This window comes from Nerophis lumbriciformis, linkage group LG07 (assembly GCF_033978685.3).
Source record: "Nerophis lumbriciformis linkage group LG07, RoL_Nlum_v2.1, whole genome shotgun sequence".
Lineage (NCBI taxonomy): Eukaryota > Metazoa > Chordata > Actinopteri > Syngnathiformes > Syngnathidae > Nerophis > Nerophis lumbriciformis.
Window position 1 is genome coordinate 45,815,424 of NC_084554.2, and position 25,834 is coordinate 45,841,257.

The 25,834-nt window shown below is 40.2% G+C and overlaps 2 protein-coding genes and 1 long non-coding RNA gene across 4 annotated transcripts; 1 reads left to right on the plus strand and 2 right to left on the minus strand.

Annotated features, from left to right (window-relative positions):
* On the minus strand, positions 1–4,295 carry LOC133609467 (uncharacterized). 2 transcript variants are annotated; one of them, XR_009815714.2, is made up of 3 exons: positions 4,209–4,295; positions 322–433; positions 1–152 (listed from the first exon to the last, which is right to left on the minus strand). It is a non-coding gene; the product is annotated as an uncharacterized lncRNA (long non-coding RNA). The 2 variants fall into 2 exon arrangements; XR_009815715.2 differs by lacking the exon at positions 4,209–4,295 and adding an exon at positions 507–562.
* Positions 4,271–9,701, plus strand: fastkd3 (FAST kinase domains 3). The gene is made up of 6 exons (XM_061965071.2): positions 4,271–5,678; positions 5,742–5,827; positions 8,965–9,139; positions 9,201–9,267; positions 9,332–9,446; positions 9,518–9,701. The coding sequence occupies exons 1-6, from the start codon at positions 4,271–4,273 to the stop codon at positions 9,611–9,613; spliced, it is 1,947 nt and encodes a 648-aa protein (XP_061821055.2). The 3' UTR covers positions 9,614–9,701.
* chmp5b (charged multivesicular body protein 5b) lies at positions 9,702–25,607 on the minus strand. Its single transcript, XM_061965072.2, has 8 exons — positions 25,460–25,607; positions 21,458–21,562; positions 21,335–21,381; positions 21,166–21,259; positions 14,674–14,745; positions 14,484–14,592; positions 12,971–13,083; positions 9,702–12,906 (listed from the first exon to the last, which is right to left on the minus strand). The coding sequence occupies exons 1-8, from the start codon at positions 25,526–25,528 to the stop codon at positions 12,856–12,858; spliced, it is 660 nt and encodes a 219-aa protein (XP_061821056.2). The 5' UTR covers positions 25,529–25,607; the 3' UTR covers positions 9,702–12,855.
* Positions 25,608–25,834: the final 227 nt, after the last annotated feature.

Genomic DNA, 25,834 nt, shown 5'->3' on the forward strand with positions numbered 1-25,834 from the left:
CGTCTTGGCACCACATCTCTACTCTCCAGAGGTTCCCCAGTGGCCCCGGGGCTTGCAGCTGAGCCACCAGCAGCACCAGGCCTGGGGGGGGAAGATGGTGACCACAGGATTGCCCCCAGGGCACCTCCTCGTTAATGCAGCCGTGAATAAAACTGAAAAATAAAAGAAATATTATTTTTGATGTATACCAGTGCAGTTGAAGAGAATGTTTACATATGCTTACATGTATCAACAAGCCATTATGAAAAAAAGTATATTATTATTAATAGTAATAATACTGTATGTTGAACGTGCATAAATAGACGTAGTACCTGGACTGACCTGTAGGAGGCAGCAATGAGTCAACCAGTAACATGTTAGCTTATTTGCTAACTTTATTACCGTGGCGACTTCTCCCCAACTCTTTTATCTGTCCTTCCAATTCTTACAAGACCTGAAAGAGACGTTGTGTGCGTCATCATATATTTGCTGCAACTCGACAAATCCGTCTTTCGAGTTTGTCTAACTTTGAACTTGGCGCTGTTGTTCGACGCCATTGCATATTTTGTGAAGCTTCCGGTTTCCAACTCAGCTCGCTTCCTGATTGGTTACTGCTAAGTCACACGTGACACCATTACGGAAGTCCGTGTGGTACTTTTTGAGATATATTTATGTGTTTGAATCCTTTATTCGACACCTTGGATTAAACAAATAAATACTGTAAGCCACATTTATATACATTTAAAAAAAACTAACTCGTATTGATGAAAACAGTTAACGTATTGACTCTGTATTGACTGAGCCAAGCCTGCATCCTGCTGGCCATAAAAAGAACTGTCTATATAATACGCTGCTGGTAAAACATAAAAAAAAAAATTTTTGCGAGAGCTTCAAATCTCCCAATAGAGAGTACTTATATTCATCTGCAAACTGCTTGGTTTTAGTACATACATTAGGTGTGTATTGCACATTGAGTGGTTTTATAAGTGTCGTTCTCTAGCGGTTGAAACGTTTCAAAACAATATGGTGCGTTCGGGTGTTCCGGGAAAATACCAATTACAATACAATACAATACAACACAATGAAGAACATGTGTGTTGTCTTTGTATTGTTGACACACAAAAGAACATGTTGACACGACTCAACTTTACAAGATATATTTATGAAGTAATCAATATGTGAATCAATTCTCGCAGATAAATACTGTAAGCCACATTGATGCATTAACATTAAAACTAACTCACATTCACGAAAACAGTTGACAGTATTGACTGAGCCAAGCCTGACCCCTGCTGGCCTTAGGAAGAACTGTAGCATCTAATACTACATATAACGCTTGTGGTAACATATTAGATTTCTCCAATAGAAAGATGTTCACGTTTTTTAGAATATAAATCATGTGTATACAATACTCTTAGTTGTTTTATAAGTAATTTCTAAATTTAGCATGCTTATGTATTGCATATGTAACGTGACGCCCTCTAGGGGTTGAAACGCATCAATACAATATGGTGCGTTTGCGTGTTCTGGGAACAAAAACCTTAACCTCGTTTCTGAAAAGAAATGCCTTTTTAGTTCACTTGTTTTCTTTTATTTACTCAATATGTTGATGTGGTTGTTTCTTTTTTTTGGTTGACACATTGTGAAAATAATAACCAATACAACGTTTCATAACTTTGGTGTTCACATAAACGCGCACCCCTGAACGCCCCATGGTGTATTACGGAACCACGCTCTGAGCAGCAGTCCGACTCTTTGCCGATGACAAGCGAGCACAGGTAAAACACCAGTTTGACGTTTAAAAAAAAAAAAAAAAAGTCATTATTTGTGGTGAATTATCAACGTTAACTCTTTATAAGTGCTCTAGGGTGTGCTGCAATGCGAGTGGGCTCCCCGAGAAGCTCATTGTTGTCTAATGTTAGCTATCGTTAGCCAACAGCTAGCCTCAAGGTTGTACATGAGGAGCAATGGAGGGAGTTTAATTATGTTGTTGTTTGTTTTCAAAAAGCTTAACGTGTCAAATTAAACATCACGGGGTTACATTATATTTCGGACATTATACATGTCCGAAAAGGAGAAGCAGAAGGAAAGTACTTCTCTTAAAAGTTAAAGTACCACTGATAGTCACACTCACACACTAGTGTGGTGAAATGATCCTCTGCATCTGACCCATCCCCTTGTTCCACCCCCTGGGAGGTGAGGGGAGCAGTGAGCAGCATCGGTGGCTGCGCCCGGGAATCATTTTGGTGATTAAACCCCCAATTCCAACCCTTAGGGCAGGGGTCGGCAACCTTTACCACTCAAAGAGCCATTTTGACCTGTTTCACAAATTAAAGAAAACAACGGGAGCCACAAAACTCTTTTGAAATTTAAAATGAAATAACACTGCATACAAAGTTTTTCTTTGCTTTGTGCTATGTATAAACCAGGGGTCTCAGACACGCGGGCCGCAAAATGTATATGAATGGCGCTTGACAGTGTCATACTTGCCAACCCTCCCGATTTTTCCGGGAGACTCCCGAATTACAGGGCAACTATTCTCTCGAAGTCTGCTGATTTTCACCCAAACAACAATAATAAGGGCGTGCCGTGATGGCACTGTCTTTAGCGCCCTATACAACCTCTACAAACAGCGTACCTGCCCTGCTACAAGTTGTATGAGGCTTCTGAAGACATACATGAGCGACTGCAAGGCATACTTGGTCAACAGCCATACAGGTTACACTGGAGGGTGGCGATATAAACAAGTTTAACACTCTTACTAATATGCGCCACACTGTGAATCCACACCAAACAAGAATGACAAACACATTTCGGGAGAACATCCGCACCGTAACACAACATAAGCACAACAGAACAAATACCCAGAATCCCTTGCATCCCTAACTCTTCCGGGCTACATTATACACCCCTCCCCCTCCGTGCGTCGGTTGAGGCGGGCGGGTTTGGGGGTTGCGGGGGTGTATAATGTAGAAGAGTTAGGGATGCAAGGGATTCTGGGTATTTGTTCTGTTGTGTTACGGTGTGGATGTTTTTCTCCCGAAATGTGTTTGTCATTCTTGTTTGGTGTGGGTTCACAGTGTGGCGCATATTAGTAAGAGTGTTAAACCTGTTTATATCGCCACCCTCAGGCTGTTGACCAAGTATGGCTTGCAGTCACTAACGTGTGAATGCAGAAGCCGCACACAACATGTGACTGGGCCGGCACGCAGATAGTATGGTTACCTTGCGTAATGACAATAAAGCTGATTCTGATTCTGATTCTGAAAAAGCAAACGCGACGACAGGTTGTAGAGGACGCTAAAGGCAGTGCCATAACGGCACGCCCTCGATAATGTTGTCCGGGTGAAAATCGGAGAATGGTTGCCCCGGGAGATTTTCGGGAGGAGCACTGGAATTCGGAAGTCTCCCGGAAAAATCGGGAAGGTCGGCAAGTATGCAGCTGAGCTGCATCAAAGTGATCGAAGAGCCGCATTTAGAGTTCGGAAATCGGTTAAAAAAATATATTGTCTTTTTTCTGCAACATCAAGGTATATATTGACGCTTACATAGGTCTGGTGATAATGTTCCCCTTTAATAAGGAATCGGTTCGATTAGAGGATTTGATAATGGCATCGACATAGATAATTTCTTAACGAACATCATCCCTACCCTTGATGCTGAGTGACAAGCAGGAAGGTGATGGGTCCCATTTTTATAGTCTTTAGTGTGATTTGGCCGGGGTTTGAACTCACGGCCTACCGATCTCAGGGCGAACACTCTAATACAGGGGTAGGGAACCTATGGCTCTCGAGCCAGATGTGGCTCTTTTGATGACTGCATCTGGCTCTCAGATAAATCTTAGCTGACATTGCTTAACACGATAAGTCGTGAATAATTCCGCTGGTAATCACAGTTTTAAAAATAACGTTCAAATTATAAAACATTCTCATGCATTTTAATCCATCCATCCGTTTTCTATCGCACCTGTTCAAGAAGTATTATATTTATTATTGGTTAGCTTTAGAATAACAATGTTATTAAAAAGAATAAGAGACTTAATATACTCTAAAAAGGTTGGTCTTACTTAAAAATGCACGCATTTAGTTGTATTCAATGTTAAAAAATATTATATGGCTCTCACGGAAATACATTTTGAAATATTTGGCTTTCATGGCTCTCTCAGCCAAATATATGTCCGAAAAGGTGTAGGAAGAAGCAGAAGGAAATGACTTATCTTGTTATTGTACCTCAGAAGCTCCTCAGGTGACATGTTTGTCCAATTTTGACGTTTTCTGTGGCTCAGGTGAGGATGGCATTGAAGCTGTTCCAGAGACTCCCCGCTGTCCTGCAGTTTGGACCCAGCAGGCTTCTGGTGGTGTGTCCGGCCTGCGTGTGCACCTCGTCGGGCCGCTGCATCCTCACACAGGGCTGCAGGAGGCTCTGGCGGTCTGCGAGGAGCCTGACCACCATCGCCAAGGAGCCGTCCTTCGTTGCCGGCAGCTCGGCGGGACTACGCAGAGACTCCGTCCCCCGGTTTTGCCTGACCCTGCTACACGGCCCCGCAGCCGAGGAGGAGCGGGCTTTCTGCCAGCTCTTGAGTTCTTGCTCGTCTTCGGGGAAGGTGTTGAAGCTGGTCCGCTCGGCCGAGATGATGTCTGACAGCATGGCGGCGGCCGTCCTCCATCGCGTGGCCGACCTGGAGCGGGAGGCCCACGCCCTCAGGGACCCTTCGGTGCTGGAGGACGATGTCATCAGGGCGCTGTGCTTCCAGCTGGAGCGGGACTCGCGCAGGTTGAGCGATTCGGGCCTGTTGGCGGCCCTGCTGGCCGGCACGCGTCTCTTCTTGGACCCAATGAGCACCCTGATGGTGCGGCTGGTGACGGAGAGCCAGGAGAGGCTGAACCGAGGCGGAATGAGCGTGGGCCAGCTGTGCACCCTGGGCCAAGCGGTGCACGCTATGAAGGGTCCAGTTGGTAGCGTGATGCTGGAGGAGGTGATGGAGCACATCCGGAAGCAGGAACCCTCCAAGTGGAGCCTTGCTGAACTTGTGGCTGTGTATGGACTTTTGGGAGGAGGCGTGGCTAGAAACAGGTGCTACCAAGACCTCCTGAATGCCATGCACGCGCACGCCGTGAAGGTGGCCTCCTCCATGGATAAGGTGGCTGTCAGCGGGGTGCTGGGTTCCCTGATGGCCTTGAACCAAACCAAGGTGACGCCTCTGGTCATCGCCCTGTGCAAGCAGGCCGTCCGCCACGTGCCTCACTTCTCCGACGAGGAGCTGGCGGCGGTCCTCGCCGCGCTCATGCACTACGGCCTAAGCGACCGCTACTTTGTGGAAGCCGTGGAGAGACGCGCACCCAGCTTGGCCTTCACGGCCCACCCGGAGACGGTCACCAAGGTGATGCAGTTCTTCGGCCTGAGAAACATTTTGTCCCCGCAGGTGCTGGACGCCGTGGCCGAGAGTTTTGTGTACCGGGCGGACGCCTACAGCACCGACCAGGTGGCCTTGCAGATCGTGCCTTTCGGCAAGCTGGGTTACCTGCCGCCCAACGCCGCCGAGCTCTTCCGGAAGGTGGAGGCCGTCCTGCAAACGCGCTCCTCCCAGTTCCAGCCTCACATGCTGATCAGACTGCTGCACTCCTGCATCCTGGTGGAGAGGTTCCCCGTCAACTTCGTGGCCAAGGTCTTCTCCGAGTTCTTCCTGCAGCAGCTGCAAGGTGACGCCCGGGGAACGTGGAGGGTCGGAACTTGGGAGGCTGACCACGGTGTTTGTCTTGCAGAGGAAGGTAGCGGCATAGATTACAACATCCGGGCGCAGCTGACTCAGCTCGACATGACCGTCAAGTTGGAGTGTCTCTTCCATCAGGTGAGCTTGCAGTCAAAATATCAAACAATTGTCCGTGAATTCATTGTAGTACGGAAAAGGAATAACATTATATTCAAGTTTGATTAAAGTAGTAGGAAAAATCGTTCCACATAACTAAAAAAATGTGTTATGGTGTCTTTAAAATAAAATTCTGCCTTTGGCCCCTGATTGACTGTTTTCTGAACATAAAAGCAATGCCTGCATTATTCACGTCAACCAGCAGAGAGCACCATTAATTGTTTACAACCAGGAAGGAGGGCAAAGGTCGAAGCTGTTGTGGCATCATTTTGAGCTACAAAAACAAGGCAGTTCATTAAAAAAAGTATGCAGACACTGAGCAAAGTTCTCCAGGCTGAAAAAGTCAGCAAGTTAACATAATACTGTATATTATCTTTAAATTATTTGTATATTTATTATGGATAAAGATTGTGCATGTTTTATTTTTTAAGATAGTTATGTTTAAAACATTTAAGTTTTTTTTTTCTTGCCACAATTATGGGTATATAGATTTATTTTAAATGTTTGTTTAAACAAGTTAGCTCATTTTGAATTAACTAAAGTAGTCGTGTATTTTTTTTAAAATTATATTCATGATGGCCAATTATTTGTTGTGCTAATGCTCATGTTTAATTAATGTGAATCTTTAGAAATGGTAGGGTAGAATTTTATAAATAAATATTTTACGATTGGGAAATTAAGGCTTTCTTTAGTGTCTTCTGCCACGCAAATAATAAGGGGTGTCCAAAGGCAGCCCCCCAACTCATTTTCTAACAATCTGCAGCACATTGTAAAAATACTTTTCAAAAACATAAAAAAGTGAAATAAAAGAGCAAACAAGAACAAGTTGCAATGTTGACTAATAACACATAGCTGCCATGCAGGCTGTTTCTACTTGAATACTGTCATTGCTCAAAAAATAATAATGTTTATATGAATTATTGACATATTAAAGGCTCCAATTACTTCACATCAAAAATTATACTTGGTAATATTTTGGGGGGGAATTTAGCATATTTTGTGTTATAAATAAATAATATAAATAAATGATAAAAACTTAGAATCAACAGATATGAAGTTGAACTAGAGATTTAAGCATTGAAAGTAAAAATAAAAACGAATTATTTATGACTTATTATTTAAACTTTTATGAGTGAGGCCCCTTTGAATACCTAAGAATTGTAGTGGCATTTTTTAACTCATTGCTCAAAAAATAATAATGACTCAAAATAACTTATTATTATTGACTTATTTAAGGCTCTAATTACTTCACATCAAATATTCCACTTTGACATATTTTTAGGGGGAAACTGTTGCATAATTTGTTTTTGCCATTAAAAAATAGTTTTCTTTATCATAAAAGGGCAGAAAACATTGTTTTTAAACTTTCTACCGACAGATCTGAAGTTGAGCTAGAGATTTAAGCATTGAAAGTTTAAAAAAAACTTATTTTTAACCCTTTTGGATCTCCAATCATTTTAGTGTCTTTTTTTAACCCTCATTGTTCAGAGAATAATGATTCAAAATCAATGATATAAACTGACTTTTTAAAGGCTCCAAATATTTCACATTCCTTTTTTTTATTTTTTAGGGGGATAATATTGCTTATTTTGTGTTTTTGCCATTTAAAACAGGATTATCTTTGACGAAAAGGGCAGAAAACATGTTTTTAAACTTTATAATGACAGATCTGAGGTTGTTTTAGAGATTTAAGTGTTAAAAAATAAATTCTGTGTAACATTTTTATGATGGAGACCCTTCCGGGTCACTGGGACCAAACTTGAATGGAGCCCTAAAAGTTTAAATAAATATATATAAATGTATAGATATATACAGTGCAGGCCAAAAGTTTGACACCTTCTCATCAAATGTGTTTTCTTTATTTTCATGACTATTTACATTGTAGATTGTCACTGAAGGCATCAAAACTATGAATGAACACGTGGAGTTATGTACTTAACTAGGGCTGCCGATATTATCGACCGATAAATGCTTTAAAATGTAATATCGGAAATTATCGGTATCTGTTTCAAAAAGTAAAATTTATGACTTTTTAAAACGCAGCTGTGTACACGGACGTAGGGAGAAGTACAGATCGCCAATAAACCTTAAAGGCACTGTCTTTGTGTGCCGGCCCAGTCACATAATATCAACGACTTTTGACACACTCACAAGTGAATGCAAATCATACTTGGTCAACAGCCATACAGGTCACACTGAGGTTGGCCGTATAAACAACTTTAACACTGTTACAAATATGCGCCACACTGTGAACCCACACCAAACAAGAATGACAAACACATTTCGGGAGAAAATCCGCACTGTAACACAACATAAACACATCAGAACAAATACCCAGAACCCCTTGCAGCACTAACTCTTCTGGGACGCTACAATGTGCACTGTGCAACCTACTAATAAAAGTCTCAATCAATCAATCAAAACACATCCAATCATCATACTGCTGTGATTATATGCATTAAGTGTTCATTCAAGGCTAAGGCAAAATATCGAGATATATATCGTGTATCGCAATATGGCCTTAAATATCGCAATATTAAAAAAAGGCCATATCGCCAAGCCCTTGTTTCAATGATGCCATTTCTGTTTGTCATGTATAATTTTGTCAATTTTTGTTTATCCTTGAATAAACAGGTCAGTTTCTTGTTACCAACCATTGTGTATTATTCAAACTCCCCTAATTCAGCTGGCTAGTTGTTATCAAGAGTACTAAAACCCTTTTCAACATGATTCTGACAACTAAGTAAGCTAAATAACTTTAAACTTTAATACATGCTCGGATAGGCCAGTATCGGTCAGTATCGGTATCGGATCGGAAGTGCAAAAACCTGGATCGGGACATCTCTACTCCAGTGCGACTTATATATGTTTTTTTCCTTCTTTATTATGCATTTTCGGCAGGTGCGACTTATACTCCGAAAAATACGGTAGTCATGAAAATAAAGAAAACACATTGAATGAGGAGAAGGTGTGTCCAAACTTTTGGCCTATTAAAAAATATAAAGTAATAATTAAAAAATGTAATCAAAATGTCCCCCGCATGCTATGATAATTCAATGTGTGGCCCTCTCCTGATGGAAATTATTCACGCTGGTTAACAATGAGACTGTCCTCCCCAGGGTCCCCGCCTTGGTCCCAAATACCGTGTCAAGTCCTACCAGGTGGCGGGCTCCACGATAGAGACGCCGGTGAACGTGCACTTGTGCAACTCTGTGAAAATTGATCTGATGAGCCTGCTGGGGGGTGTCTCCTACTTTGGCTCCCAAGTGCTGACGCCGTACTGCTACACGCTGGGTAACGTAGTCGAGCAAACGTTTTCAAAATGTCCCCCACGCTGAGAGTCTGACGTTCTTAGACGTGGAGCTGAAGCTGGATGATGAAGGCTACGTGCTGCCTGCTAGTCACAAGGACGTGTGCAAGAGGTAAAAGTCAAACATGACAAGAGTCTTACCAGATCCAGTAGACGAGACATGTGTGTGCCTGCAGGATCGCCGTGTGCATCGATGGACAGAGCAGGTTCACCAACAACACCAGACAGCTTCTCGGGAAGGAGACCATCAAGCAGCGTCACCTGAGGCTGCTGGGATATGAAGTTGTCCAGGTAGGCCTTTGTCCACCCTCAAGTAGTGCCGATATGTTGCCAAGGGAATGACTCTTAATTTGACGCTGCAGATCCCCTTCTATGAGTTTGAGCACCTGCACGGCACCGCCCGTGTGGATTACCTCCACGAGAAGATCTTCTCCAACAGCTACAGACTGAGCTGGTGATGTCACATCTTTTTTTTTTTTTTTTACCAGGAACTGCAAATACATGCTGGAGGTTATTTGCAATAAACTCTACTGTGACACACAGGGATTGTTTGGAAAAATACAATTTATTGACTTCTGCAGATGATTTGAGTCACCTCCCATTTTGCACAGGAATATAAAGATCAGGGGAGTCCTCATGCTTTCCAACGCAAGTTTACATTTTGTACATTGAAGATGCTGACACAATATATGCTAAGCTAGCAGAGCAAAACATCCACGGTAGCTTTGTGTTCTCTAATAAAGTAATGGGTTAACTCTAGGGCTGCAACTAACAACTCATTTGAAAATTGATTAATCTGTCGATTATTACTTCGATTAATACTCGGATAAAAGAGACAAATTACATTTCTATCCTTTTCCAGTATTTTATTGAAAAAAAACAGCATACTGGCACCATACTTATTTTGATTATTGTTTCTCAGCTGTTTGTAAATGTTGCAGTTTATAAATAAAGGTTTATAAAAATTTTAAAAAAAAGTAGCCTCTGCGCATGCGCATAGCATAGATCCAACGAATCGATGACTAAATTAATCGCCAACTATTTTTATAATCAATTTTAATCGATTAGTTGTTGCAGCCCTAGTTAACTCATGAGATTAATCAAACTAGGGTTGCAAAAGGGTGGAAAGTTTCCGGTAAATTTACCACGGGAAGTTAAGCTCGGGAAGTTTGGAAATATTGACAATTTTTTGATTATTCAAAGTTGGACACCGTCCATGGGAATATATGGGGATTAATGGGGAATTACAATAATTACCATATTTTTCGGAGTATAAATCGCACCGGCCGAAAATGCATAATAACGAAGGAAAAAAACACATAAGTCGCACTGGAGTATAAGTCGCATTTTTGGGGTAAATTTATTTGATAAAATCCAACACCAAGAATAGACATTTGAAAGGCAATTTAAAATAAATAAAGAATAGTGAACAACAGGCTGAATAAGTGTACGTTATATGAGGCATAAATAACCAACTGAGAACGTGCCTGGTATGTTACCGTAACATATTATGGTAAGAGTCATTCAAATAACTATAACATATAGAACATGCTATACGTTTACCAAACAATCTGTCACTCCTAATTGCTAAATCCCATGAAATCTTATACGTCTAGTCTCTTACGTGAATGAGCTAAATAATATTTAATATTTTACAGTACCGGTAATGTGTTAATAATTTCACACATAAGTCGCTCCTGAGTATAAGTCGCACACCCGGCCAAACTATGAAAAAAACCGACTTATAGTCTGAAAAATACGGTATATATTATTGGGCACTTGTCTATATGCTGCTGCATCTTTGTGGCATTTTTGACGGAGCTCTTTGCACAGTATTTGCAAATGTACACAGCCTTTCCGCCTACATTGGTTGGGGTGAAATGTCTCCACACATCAGATGGTGTACGTGGCATTATCCTGTTTGTATTTATTTATTCTTGTAAAACACTAATGCAATGCTACACACAGAGATATAGTCAGCTAAACAATTGGAGTAGTCTTTAAAAATATTTTACTGATGGACAAATGAATAGAAATAGGCTAGATGAATAAAAGAACACTCGATCAGCATGCTAAGTCAAACTATAACCTACATTCTTGAATGACAACAGAATGGCTAGAAGAACAGACGGCAGAGGAAACTACACCTTTTGATTTAGTATTTGCTAGTTGAACTTTACAGATCACAAAAAAGGTACATTCGGATCGCTAACATTGTTAGCATAAGTGAATGGGATTTAACATAGAGAAAACTAGCATCACGGCTAACGGAGAAATATTTTCAGTTCATTACGAGACTGTGGTGGTACATAAACCTAGCCCGCTAGAGATATTGGCCCCAAAATCATTCAACAAGTACAGGAACAGCTAGCTAGCTTGAGTGGAAGTCTGCTGGAGTAGTCCCCAGTCATACAGTAACAAGCAATTACACCTCTATCAAATATATTTACCGCAGTAATATCATCAAAACTTACCTGACTGGATGAAGTCCTTGGGCTCAAATACTAGTGTGGCCTCAATAGCCCTGCTGTCGTGTGTAGCATGCTGGGAATGATCTGTGCATGTGATGGAAGAATGCACTGCACATGTGATGGAGGAATGCACAGTCCAGGGTTGAAATGCTACTGAATTTGCATTAAATCAGGTTGTTTAGCGAATAATCATGTTGCATTCAATGTTTATTCCCATGGAAAGTTTCCAACTTTGAATATTCCCAGAATTTTGCAACCCTAATCACAACAAATATTGCATTAATCACGTATACATGCAGATTAATTAAACTATTCTAACAATAAAATTGCACTTATGACCAAACATTAGGGTCTTTTTTAAATTAAGTTAATTGCAAAATTCGTGATGAGTACCTCTCACATTTGATGCGATACTGGTACTCAAAGGTACCAATTTTCAATATTTGTGTGTGTGTTAATGTTTGATAATATTTTTTTTTTTTAAATGTAACATTAAAAAATCAGCTGATTATGCCAACTGCTGTTCAGGTCTTTTATCTTTCTTTCATATACGCGAGTCATTTGCAATGCAGTTGCACTTCCAAGACATTAGATGGCAGTGCTGTATAGGCTAACTATGGCATGTGGTCTAATGAGGAAGTAGCTTTTACTCGTAAGTTGAATGTGTTATGTTGCGCCCTACAAAGTGTTTATACTGTATTTCGCTCATTACACATCAGCTGTTCAGTTGTAACATTCCTTTTAGTTTTAGTTTCCATTACTACATTTGAAGGTGTTGAAATCGCTAATGGTAGCCTGTCCATGGCATATCCAATGCAAACTAGCTCATTTTGGAAGAGTGGAACCTTACTTTGGTTAAGTGCTTTCTACCAAGCATACTTGCTTTGTTGGTGTTAAAAAATGTTGATACTTGTGATTAATCATGATTAATGCTAATTCAAAAGTCTGATTATGATTTCACCATTTGAGAGGATTACAAATAACATCACGATAATAATGAATTTACGTAATTTTTACAATCTGCCGAGGGCCAATAAAAAAGGAGCTGCGGGCCGAAATTGGACACCCCTGGTCGAGCTCGTATATGAATCATGAAGAGTGATAAGAAAAACCTGAGGTCCTTGTTAGTGATTGCATCTTTGGCTTCAGAGGCGTCCTTCCAAAGCAGGAGTGTCAGTTGGATGAATAGAGGAAGAAAAAGCTATGATACATGTGTCCTGACTCGGCTTTTATGAAGCGGGAATCTGAGGAAGGCCGAACTCGTCCACCATGACGCCGTCCTGCAAAGCCAAATAAAACATGAATGGAGGTTGAAAGGAAGTCTACGGGGACAAACGGACGTACCCTGTTGGATCTGGCTCCAGGCAAACCCTCGGGGATGGAAGGGACGGTGGCGGCGTCGTCCAAGTAGGAGGTGTCCTCATCCATCAGGAAGTCGTCTCCCAGAGCGCTCAGCTCTGAGGACGGGACAGTCATATTTAATATGAAGGCTGAGCTTTAACACACTTGTCAAAAGTTATGTTCAATTATTTCATTTAAACAAAAAAGTACATAAACATCTTATTGACGACTTGATCAAATTTCAATCAACCAGCCATGCAAAAAAGGATTATACACTTTACACTGCTTAAATAATGGATTGCAGCACCACCCAGTGGAAGCCTAATGTCACAGCAAGCACTGAAATAACAGCTGTTGTGTGTGGGCTGTTTGGTTTGTTTATTTATTTCTTAACTTATTTTAGTTTAAACATTTGACATATTTGCAAAAGTTGAGTTTTCATTTGTAAATTTGTTAAGCACCATACCAGGGGTGTCCAAACTTTTTCCACTGAGGGCTGCACATTGGAAAAAAAAAAATATATATATATATATATATATATATATATATATATATATATATATATATTTACATATATATATATATATATATATATATATATTTATATATTTATATATATATTTTTTTTTTTTTTCAATGTGCAGCCCTCAGTGATATATATATATATATATATATATATATATATATATATATATATTTATTTATTTATTTTTTTTTTTCAATGTGCAGCCCTCAGTGGAAAAAGTTTGGACACCCCTGGTATGGTGCTTAACAAATTTACAAATGAAAACTCAACTTTTGCAAATATGTCAAATTTTTAAACTAAAATAAGTTAAGAAATAAATAAACAAACCAAACAGCCCACACACAACAGCTGTTATTTTCATATAAATTGATTTAAAAATAAAATAAATTAAAAAAAAACATATATTTTTGTTTTTGATTGTTTTTTTGGTCATCTTTTTTTAATTTAAAACAAATGTAATTATATATATATATATCAAATCAAATCAAATCAACTTTATAATATATATATATATATATATATATATATATATATATATATATATATATATATATATATATATTTTTTTTTTTTTTTTTTTTAATTTTTTTTTTTATCATTATTATTATTTATTTATTTTTTCAATGTGCGGCCCTCAGTGGAAAAAGTTTGGACATTTTACATTGTAGATTTGGTATTTCACTAATGCTAACTGTAAGCATGCTATTGTTATCATAGTCTTGTTAGTATGCAAGCTTTTTTTTTTTAGCTCTTTTTGCTTATATTGTTCATTCCTAGTCGCTATCTGTTCTCTGCTAACTGTGAGCATTTCACTTCGGCTTTGGCTCTTCAGCATTCACACAAAATTGTATCGAAATTGCACTTTATATTTCATAAATCTACATGTTGTACTGGTTTTAAAAAGGTGTAAACTATCAAAAATGTCCCCCGCATGTTTTGATTTGTCAGTCTGTGGCCCTCAGCTCCAGAATGTGAGCCTTCCCCACTGACCTGCTTCCAAGTCGTCCTCATCGATGTCAGGTGTGCCGTAGCTCCTTCCCAGCGCGTCCTGGATGTCATTGGCGTCCTCCATCATGTCCTCCAGCTGGTCTTGAATATTCTGATGGTTTTAAACCACAAGAAACACACATCAGCCGCCTTATCTTACCTTATCTTATCAGTAACGGCGTATAGAAAGTACCTCGATTTGATCAAGTTTGACAGTCTTGTAGGCTTTCTTCATGTCCTTCAGGCCGCCTTTCATGGCATCCACCTAAACAGATGACACGGACGTCACCAGGTGTCATTTAGGGCAGTGGTACCCAACCACCGGTCCGGGGACTGGTACCGGTCCATGACGCATTTGCTACCGGGCCGCACAGAAACATTAAAGGAGAACATTCTCACCAGACCTATGTACGCGTCAATATATACCTTGATGTTGCAGAAAAAAGACCACATATTTTTTTAACCGATTTTCGAACTCTAAATGGGTGAATTTTGGCGAATTAAACGCCTTTCTATTATTCGCTCTCGGAGCATCGGGAAGCAATCCGCCATTTTCTCAAACACATTACAAACACCGAGTCAAATCAGCTCTGTTATTTTCCGTTTTTTCGACTGTTTTCCGTACCTTGGAGACATCATGTCTCGTCGGTGTGTTGTCGGAGGGTGTAACAACACGAACAGGGACGGATTCAAGTTGCACCAGTGGCCCAAAGATGCGAAAGTGGCAAGAAATTGGACGTTTGTTCCGCACACTTTACCGACGAAAGCTACGCTACGACAGAGATGGCAAGAATGTGTGGATATCCTGCGACACTCAAAGCAGATGCATTTCCAACTGTACTGGACAGATCAGCTTTCAGGAAAAGAGAGCGGATGAAGGTATGTCTACAGAATATATTAATTGATGAAAACTGGGCTGTCTGCACTCTCAAAGTGCATGTTGTTGCCAAATGTATTTCATATGCTGTAAACCTACCGTATTTTCCGCACTATAAGGCGCACCTAAAAACCACAATTTTTCTCAAAAGCTGACAGTGCGCCTTATAACCCGGTGCGCTTTATTACGATTCATTTTCATAAAGTTTCGATCTCGCAACTTCGGTAAACAGCCGCCATCTTTTTTCCCGGTAGAACAGGAAGCGCTTCTTCTTCTACGCAAGCAACCGCCAAGGAAAGCACCCGCCCCCATAGAACAGGAAGCGCTTCTTCTTCTACTGTAAGCAACCACCCGCCCCCGGAAGAAGAAGAAAAAACGCGCGGATATCACCGTACGTTTCATTTCCTGTTTACATCTGTAAAGACCACAAAATGGCTCCTACTAAGCGATCCGGTTCATAAAAAGACGCAATCTCTCCATCCGCACACGGATTACTACCGTATTTCACAGCAACTGATATTCCTGTGAACCGCACTGTGGAACGGGAGCACGTACGGTGAATATTCGCACCACAGGGAATGAGAAGTCATCCTTCACTGTGGTTCTAGCTTGCCATGCTAACTTCCACCCATGGTGATATTCAAAAGGAAGACCTTGCCAAAAGAGACCTTTCCAGCCGGCGTCATCATAAAAGCTAACTCGAAGGGATGGATGGATGAAGAAAAGATGAGCGAGTGGTTAAGGGAAGTTTACGCGAAGAGGCCGGGTGGCTTTTTTCACACAGCTCCGAAGGCGAACACACCTTCACTAAGACGGGCAGACAGCGCCGGACGACATACGCCATAATTTGCCAGTGGATCGTAAATGCCTGGGCAGATATTTCGGTCACAACTGTGGTCCGAGCTTTCCGGAAGGCAGGATTCACAGAACTGCTGGACAACAGTGACACTGACTCCGGTGACTTCGACGAGACGGAACCGGCCATTTTGGATCCCGTATTCGCCCAACTTTTCAATTCGGACACCGAAGACGAAGAATTCGAAGGATTTACGAATGAAGAATAACTTCAGAAGGTGAGCGCTATGTTTATTTTGTGTGTTGTGACATAAACGTTCGAGCAACATTATGTTGCTATTGTTCTACACCATTTTGAATTTTACTATGTTTGTGATTGCACATTTGCGTACATTTTGGGACAGAGTTGTTAGAACGCTGGTTTTCAATATATTATTAAAGTTTGACTGAACTATCTGACTGTTTTTTTGACATTCCCTTTAGCGCAGCGTAGGCGCGGCTTATAATCCGGGGCGGCTTATTGGTGGACAAAGTTATGAAATATGTAATTCATTGAAGGTGCGGCTAATAATCCGGTGCGCCTTATAGTGCGGAAAATACGGTAGTTCATAGTTGTTAGTTTCCTTTAATGCCAAACAAACACATACCAATCGTTGGTTAGAAGGCGATCGCCGAATTCGTCCTCGCTTTCTCCCGTGTCGCTGGCTGTCGTGTCGTTTTCGTCGGTTTCGTTTGCATACGGTTCAAACCGATATGGCTCAATAGCTTCAGTTTCTTCTTCAATTTCATTTTCGCTACCTGCCTCCACACTACAACCATCCGTTTCAATACATGCGTAATCTGTTGAATCGCTTAAGCCGCTGAAATCCGAGTCTGAATCCGAGCTAATGTCGCTATATCTTGCTGTTCTAACCGCCATGTTTGTTTGTATTGGCATCACTGTGTGACGTCACAGGAAAATGGACGGGTGTTTATAACGATGGTTAAAATCAGGCACTTTGAAGCTTTTTTTTAGGGATATTGCGTGATGAGTAAAATTTTGAAAAAAACTTCGAAAAATAAAATAAGCCACTGGGAACTGATTTTTAATGGTTTTAACCCTTCTGAAATTGTGATAATGTTCCCCTTTAATTGACTTATAAACGAACACATTTTCTCCAAATTAACTTTCGTATGTCCCACGAAACACACCAACAAGCTTGTTTATAGATGTATATTACAACTCCTAACAGGAAGTCACCATTTGTTATAGTACATTAATGCACATTAATGAACATATACCATTTTAATATGTCAGGTTGTAGCCAAAGGCTAATTTTCATCTGCAAGGTCGTTGCATATAACAGGGGTTCATAACCTGTTTGACCTCAGGAACCAACTTTTCCACTACAAAGGGACCCGGGGGACCACTCCAATATTAACACTGACTTAGTAATCTTACTCTTGATTTTGATCATATTCAATAAAATTAAATATCTGACCTACTTACAGTTCCCTACCTTGTAAAATTATATAAAAGCATGTGTTAATCACAAAGATAACATTATTAATTGAACAAATAAACTTTAGGCTTAGGTCAGACTGATTAGACAAAATACATTTACATACAATAGACATTATGTTCAGCTAAAATAAATTGATAATAAATATGTTTTTTTTAACTAAACTGGCAATAAAATTAAAGTGCAAATGAAAATACCACTTTAGTCATAATTTTTGGGCCGAAGACATTTCTCTATGAATATCACTCTGGTTGTTTTATATTGTCATTGTTAGGGGCGGTATAGCTCGGTTGGTAGAGTGGCCGTGCCAGCAACTTGAGGGTTCCAGGTTCGATCCCAGCTTCTGCCATCCTAGTCACTGCTGTTGTGTCCTTGGGCAAGACACTTTACCCACCTGCTCCCAGTGCCAACCACACTGGTTTAAATGTAACTTAGATATTGGGTTTCACTATGTAAAGCGCTTTGAGTCACTAGAGTAAAAGCGCTATATAAATATAATTCACTTCACTTCACTACTCCCTCCGAGGTCTTAATCAAGGCTCAAGTTGTTTGTTTGTCTCACAGACATTTATTTCAGCCACGCCTTCTTTTCGTTAACAACGATGCCAAAATAATGCCGTCAGAACTAATAAATAAGAAAAAACAGAACTTACAATTAGTCTGACATCAAATAAAAGAAAACACATTGATTTCACATACATTATCAGAAAGAATCATACCTCATTGGCCTCACAAACACCGAGGGAATAAAGTTTTTTTTCAAGCCGAGATTCTATTAACGTCTTCCATCAAATGCTTGCTGTCTCATGCTGCTTCCCTTATTCCGTCACATATTAATTGTCCCCCCAACAATGTGACCAAACCGGAACAAAAAATACGTTCCCCTCCAATTTACATGGGATTTGTAACAAAAATAAAGTTAACATATACTTGCATGAATTAACCAAAGGAAATCCATTTTTAATCACATTATATGTATATATGAACTTATATTTATACATTGTATTTATTTACTCTACCCAACTATGAAATTATATAACATATACCGTATTTTCCGCACTATTAGCCGCACCTAAAAACCACAAATTTACTCAAAAGCTGACAGTGCGGCTTTTAACCCGGTGCGCTTTATATATGGATTAATATTACGATTCATTTTCATAAAGTTTCGATCTCGCAACTTCGGTAAACAGCCGCCATCTTTTTTCCCGGTAGAACAGGAAGCGCTTCTTCTTCTACGCAAGCAACCGCCAAGGTAAGCACCCGCCCCCATAGAACAGGAAGCGCTTCTTCTACTGTAAGCAACCACCCGCCCCGGAAGAAGAAGCACGCGGTGCATGCTGGGATATGTGACGTTTCATTTCCATTTGTGTGTTTATGTAAAGACCCCAAAATGGCTCCTATTAAGTGTGTTGTCTGTCTAATTATAAATAATGCAGACGAGGCGTGTTAACTGAGTTCTCAACGTTTACTCACAGCGTGCTCATAACCACATTCTAACTGCCAGCATACAACGCTTCTCAGGGCTACCGCGCATGCTCGTCACTATCGTTGCATGCTGGGTAGTGTAGTTGTTATATTTGCTAGCTCATAACATCACATTAAGAGACACGCTTACGCGCTTAATTCAATACTCGCCGTCATTCCGGGTGGATTGACAAAAGACCTCCAGCCGCTAGATATTGGTGTCAACAGGGCATTCGAAGCTAGACTGCTAACTGCGTGGGAACAATGGATGACCGAAGGCGAACACACCTTCACTAAGACAGGGAGGCAGCGCCGGACGACATTCGCCCAACTTTTCAATTCGGACAACGAAGGAGAATAATTCGAGGGATTTATGAATGAAGAATAACTTCAGAAAGTGAGCGTTATGTTTATTTTGTGTGTTGTGACATTAACGTTCGAGCAACATTATGTTGCTATTGCTCTGCACTATTTTGAATTTTACTATGTTTGTGATTGCACATTTGCGTACATTTTGGGAGTGAACAGAGTTGTTAGAACGCTGGTTTTTAATATATTATTAAAGTTTGACTGACCTATCTGACTGTTTTTTTGACATTCCTTTAGCGCAGTTAGATGCGGCTTACAACACCGGGCGGCTTATAGGTGGACAAAGTTTTGAAATATGCCGTTCATTGAAGGCGCGGCTTTTAACCCAGAGCGCCTTATGGTGCGGAAAATACGGTATACAATGTGCTTCTGTCAGCAGCTACAGTCATTACTGCCACAAGTGGTAGAAAAGTGTATTACAACTACCGGTAAGTACAGCTGTGGCCTATGCGGACCACAGCTGAAAAAACACATATATGACATTCTAGGGGGCGCTCTCGGCCCAACACCCTATGGTTAAGAAACACTGGTATATAGTATATGCCAGTGTTTTTCAACCACTGTGCCGCGGCACACTAGTGTGCCGTGAGATACAGTCTGGTGTGCTGTGGGAGATGATCTAATTTCACCTATTTGGGTTAAAAATATTTTTTGCAAACCAGTAATTATAGTCTGCAAATTATGTGTTGTTGTTGAGTGTCGGTGCTGTCTAGAGCTAGCAGAGTAACCGTGTAATACTCTTCCATATCAGCAGGTGGCAGCTGGTGCTAATTGCTTTGTAGATGTCAGAAACAGCAGGAGGCAGTGTGCAGGTAAAATTGAGTGTAATGCTTAAACCAAAAATAAACAAAAGGTGAGTGCCCCTAAGAAAAGTAATTGAAGCTTAGGGAAGGCTATGCAGAACCAAACTAAAACTGAACTGGCTACAAAGTAAACAAAAACAAAATGCTGGACGACAACAAAGACTTACTGTGGAACAGACGGCGTCCACAAAGTACATCCGAACATGACATGACAATCAACAATGTCCCCACAAAGAAGGATAAAAACAACTAAAATCTTCTTGATTGCTAAAACAAAGTAGATGCGGGAAATATCACTCAAAGGAAAACATGAAACTGCTAAAGGAAAATACCAAAAAAAGAGAAAAAGCCATTATATTAGGAGCGCAAGACATGAACTACAACACTACACACAGGGTAACAGCAATAAACTCCAAATAAGTCAGGGGGTGATGTGACAGGTGGTGACAGTACACCTACTTTGAGATAAGAGCTATATTGATGCATGTTTGGTTATGGTTTAAAGTCATACCCAACAATTGCGACAACAACTTTTTACTATCAACTGAGTTTCATTTTTTTAATGATGTCTGCTAGGGTTAGGGTTAGGGTTAGCCTCGGGATTTTTTCAACGCAAAAAATGTGCCTTGGCTCAAAAAAGGTTGAAAATCACTGGTGTATGCCATCAACGTGCCGGCGACCATCTTTTTGCAAAGAAACACGCCCAGGGCTCCCATTAGTTGATTTTTCATGCAAATTTTTTTGCTGTTTTTATCTGCCACACGTGAAAAACCGGTTTGGTGAAAATAACGCATACGGTACATTAAACCGGTCCCTGGTGGGAAAAAAGGTTGGGGACCCCTGATTTAGGGGACATCATAGTGTGGCCTTACTGTTGTTTTGGTGTCCTTCAGGGTTTGGATGGTGTAGTTGGCTTGTTCCATGTTGAAGGACTGCTGCATGAGGTTGTTCCGCTGGCCCTCGTACCTGCAGCAGTGGCATTAAACACACCAGTCAAAGTCAAATACACACATTTAAATAACATTCTTCAGCCAGGCTTACATTCTCTTCTGCTTCAGGACCCTCATCGCCTTCTGCTTGACCATGTTCTACAAACATGACAGTGTGATGACGAGGATGATGATGACAGGTTTAGCACGTGTTGTTTCTACTCGAAATCCTCACCTTAGACGGCCCATCTCTCATCTTCTTCATCTGATCTTTGTACTTCACCAGCTCGGCGTCCAGTTTGTCGATTTTCTTGTCCACGGACTCTGTCCTGGAATCAACCTTTAAACCAAGAACTACACTTGAATTGCATCCAGTTTAATAGAGGAGGAATTTGGTGTTTATCTTTTAAATAACAGTTAGCTTCTACAGCGTTTGTGTTATGTTGCTTCGATTAATCATTTAATGAGTGTAACTAATAAAAATGGATCAAATCCAGACTGCATTGAGTTTTTTTTACTATGGCTGTCAGACGATTAAAATATTTAAATCGCTATCAATCGCAATGTCTAGAGTTAACTCTAAATTAATCGTAATAATTTATTTCATTCATACATACATAGATAAAGTCCAGGCCAAAAGTTTGGACACACCTTCTCATTCAATGTGTAGACTGTCACTGAAGGCATCGAAACTATGAATGAACACACGAAAAAAGGTGAAATAACTGAAAACGTGTTTTATATTCTAGTTTCTTCAATATAGCCACCCTTTGCTCTGATTACTGCTTTGCACACTTTGGGCATTCTCTCGATGAGCTTCAAGAGGTAGTCACCTGAAAGGGTTTTCACTTCACAGGTGTCATAGTTTTGATGCCTTCAGTGACAATCTACAATGTAAATAATCATGAAAATAAAGAAAACGCATTGAAATGAGAAGGTGTCCAAACTATTGGCCTTTACCTGTACATATATATATCATTTACCTCACTAAAATGTACACCCAACATGGGACAATTTGTTTGCTTTATGCAAATGTTTGTTTATTAAACATTATACATTTTATATGGAGCCCAAAACAAAATGGGCACCAACACTCTTTTACAGACCCACACCTGGGGTCTAATCCAGTCCTTTAGTACTATCTCTTTTTCCTATTATGATACACACACACACACACATACATACATACATACATACATACATACATACATACATACATATATATATATATATATATATATATATATATCTCAATCAATCAATGTTTATTCAACGTGTTAAGCAATGTCAGCTAAGATTTATCTGAGAGCCAGATGCAGTCATCAAAAGAGCCACATCTGGCTCGCGAGCCATAGGTTCCCTACCCCTGTACTAGGTCATAAAATCAGTGTCAGTTGAGTCGGTCCATAGGTTGCCTGTAGGGATTTTTAATGTCCAGCAGATGTCAGTATTTAGTGACACAGTATCGACACAGTAACAATAGTTTTGCAATGTGTCGAAACGCTCCATGACGCCTCATCAACCCATCACTATTGCACAGGTGGCATCCTATGACAGTTCAGCTCAGTGGTTAGTACCAGCTTTTACCATCTCAGAACCCTCGCAAAGACCAAGGCCTATCTCTCCCAGAGTGACCTGGAGACTGCTATCCACGCCTTCATCACACACCGGCTAGACAACAACAACTCACTGCACGCTGGCATTGATCAGGCATCACTCCGCCGTATACAGCTTGTGCAAAACGCGGCTGCCCGTCTCACCAGTACCAAAAAACACGAGCACATCACCCCAGTCCTGGCCTCACTCCACTGGCTCCCTGTCCGTCACCGCATTGATTTTAAATTACTTTTAATTGTTTTTAAATCCCTAAATGGTCTGGCCCCACAATACCTGGCCGAGCTGCTGCATCATCATCATACCTCGTCTAGAGCAGGGGTGCTCACACTTTTTCTGCAGGCGAGCTACTTTTCAATTGATCAAGTCGTGGGGATCTACCTCATTCATATATATAATTTATATTTACTTATTTATGAAATATATGTTTTTGTTAACAAGTTAAAGGTGTTTAATGATAATGCAAGCATGTTTAACACATATAGTTAATATTGTTAATAAATTAAAGGTGTTTAATGATAATACAAGTATGTTTAATACATATAGTTAATATTGTTAACAAGTTAAAGGTGTTTAAAGATAATGCAAGCATGTTTAACACATATAGTTAACAAGTTAAAGGTGTTTAAAGATAATACAAGTATGTTTAACACATATAGTTAACATTGTTAACAAGTTAAAGGTGTTTAATGATAATACAAGCATGTTTAACACATATAGTTAATATTGTTAACACGTTAAAGGTGTTTAAAGATAATACAAGCATGTTTAACACATATAGATTCCTTTCTTTCATGAAGACAAGAATACAGTATAAGTTGGTGTATTACCTGATTCTGATGACTTGCATTGATTGGAATCAGACAGTAGTGCGGATAACGTCCGCATTTTCGAATGGAGGAGAAAAAAAGTCCTCCTATCTGTCCAATACCACATGAAAGTGGTTGGTTTTTAGCATCTTATTTGTCCAGCTTCTGTACTCCTTTGTATACACTTTACAAGAAATACATTGTCGGCAAACTCCGTAGCTTGCTAGCTTATGCACGCCAGCTTTCTGAGACTCTTATTTTGTTAGCACAACTGTGCAGTCGGTCTTTGGAGTTTTGACGACAGGTACGGCACCAGAGTCTGTTGAAATAAAGTGTTTCTCGCCTTCCAGTCGGTAATTTTAATGAGCTGGCAGCAGCCAGCGTCATCTCAGAAGACCCTCGGGTGCCGTGAATGTCAATCAAGTGACGATAGTGAAGATTTATGATCGCTCATTTTTAGGACTATTTTTTTAATGCCTGGCTGGTGATCAACTGACACACCCTCCGCGATCGACCGGTAGCTCGCGATCGACGTAATGAGCACCCCTGGTCTAGAGCCTTAAGGTCAGCTGACCAAATGCTTTTGGCGGTCCCCAGATCCAGGCTAAAGACCAGAGGGGACAGAGCCTTTTCCATTGCTGCCCCTAAGCTCTGGAACAGACTTCCCCTCCACATTAGGTCAGCCCAGAGCCTGGGGGTCTTCAAAACCCTCCTTAAGACCTACCTCTTCTCGCTGGCCTTTGACCTGAGCTGAGTCCGCCCACTAGGCCACCATTTCGCTTTAGTTTTATTTTTCAATTTGTCGCACTTTTATTATTATTATTTTTTATTCTGCAAATGTTTTACTTTTTATTCGACCCCTTTTACCATATTGCACTATCTTGTTCAGCACATTCATTGTTTATGTTCTTTGTTTGTTTTTTTTGTTTTTTGCTCTATGCTTTTTTAACCTGTAAAGCACGTTGGTTCGATTTAAAAGTTGTTGAAAACGTGCTATATAAATAAAGTTGACTTGACTTCCACGCTGGAAATCACAGAGCTTTTTAGAAATGTTAGTAGAAGCGTGCCCAAGTGCTTGATTTTATACACCTGTGGCCAAAGTGATTAGTACACCTGATTCTGATCATCTGGATGGGTGGCCAAATACTTTTGGCAATATAGTGTATTTGACTTTTTTTTCCTAATTTATTATTTCAATTTTATGTTATGTATACTTTTTGATGTTTACTTGTTCGGCAGTGGGAAAAGAAACGTTTGACATGTGTTTAATTGTATTTCTGGACTGTACATGTCCAAAATACAATAAAAAAAAATGTTTAAAAAAAAAACTTACACAATCAGTAGGAAATCATGATTTCTTCCTCTTACTGTAAGTGAATGCCATAATACTAGCTGAGAATAACTCTAATACCCCTCCCTGCCTGCCAGTTAACAAACCTGTTCTACAAGTTGATGACTGTTTTTTTCCCCACACTGAGAACAACATACTTTGCAACAGGAGTTGTTCGAATTATCATTGAACAATTTATATGCTGATTAATGACTCGAATATGTGACTTTTTGTCCATGACGTCAGCAACAGCGTCGGATTTCGCCACTCGTAAATGTCACCACTGTTTATATCATTAAATATTCATTCAAAAGGCAGTATGACAGTCGAGGGCATGAAAAAGTAAAAAAAAAAAAAAAAAGACTTTGTTTTCGACTTAACTAAACTTGCTAAACTGTTAGCAAAGAGCTAATTAGCCACTGACGTCCATCTTTGTTTACTTTATAACAGCGTAGAAAAAAAGTTCTCTCTGGTCAACACTTACGGTTCCAATACAGTCCGTGAGGTTCGGCGCTGGACCTTTCGGTTTCCCCATTCCAAAAATACGATTCATTTTGACTTTAAAAGTGTCGGGAAGAGCACAAAATAACTCGCCGCCTCAGCCCAGCGTCGAACGGACACCCGGAAGTCAACACAGGTGACGTCAGAGGAGTCATATGCTGACTAAACCACGCCCACCAAAAATGGGTTTCGTAATCATAAGATTTCCATTAGATTGTAGGCAATAACTTTGTGATTTTAATCGTAATAAATATAGGAATATTGTCATATCTTGAATATTTTTTATATTAGTGAATTTTGTCGAGGTGTCAATATAGCATACTTGCCGACCCTCCCGAAAATTCAGCGCCTCTCCCGA

Coding starts and splice junctions, on each gene's coding strand:
- fastkd3 (XM_061965071.2), top strand. CDS start 4,271: ATGGCATTGAAGCTGTTCCAGAGACTCCCCGCTGTCCTGCAGTTTGGA. Junction 9,268..9,331: donor CACAAGGACGTGTGCAAGAG/GTAAAAGTCAAA, acceptor GTGTGCCTGCAG/GATCGCCGTGTGCATCGATG. Junction 9,447..9,517: donor TGGGATATGAAGTTGTCCAG/GTAGGCCTTTGT, acceptor TTGACGCTGCAG/ATCCCCTTCTATGAGTTTGA.
- chmp5b (XM_061965072.2), bottom strand. CDS start 25,528: ATGAATCGTATTTTTGGAATGGGGAAACCGAAAGGTCCAGCGCCGAAC. Junction 14,593..14,673: donor TCAAACTTGATCAAATCGAG/GTACTTTCTATA, acceptor TAAAACCATCAG/AATATTCAAGACCAGCTGGA. Junction 13,084..14,483: donor TGAGGACGACTTGGAAGCAG/GTCAGTGGGGAA, acceptor TCCCGTCCTCAG/AGCTGAGCGCTCTGGGAGAC.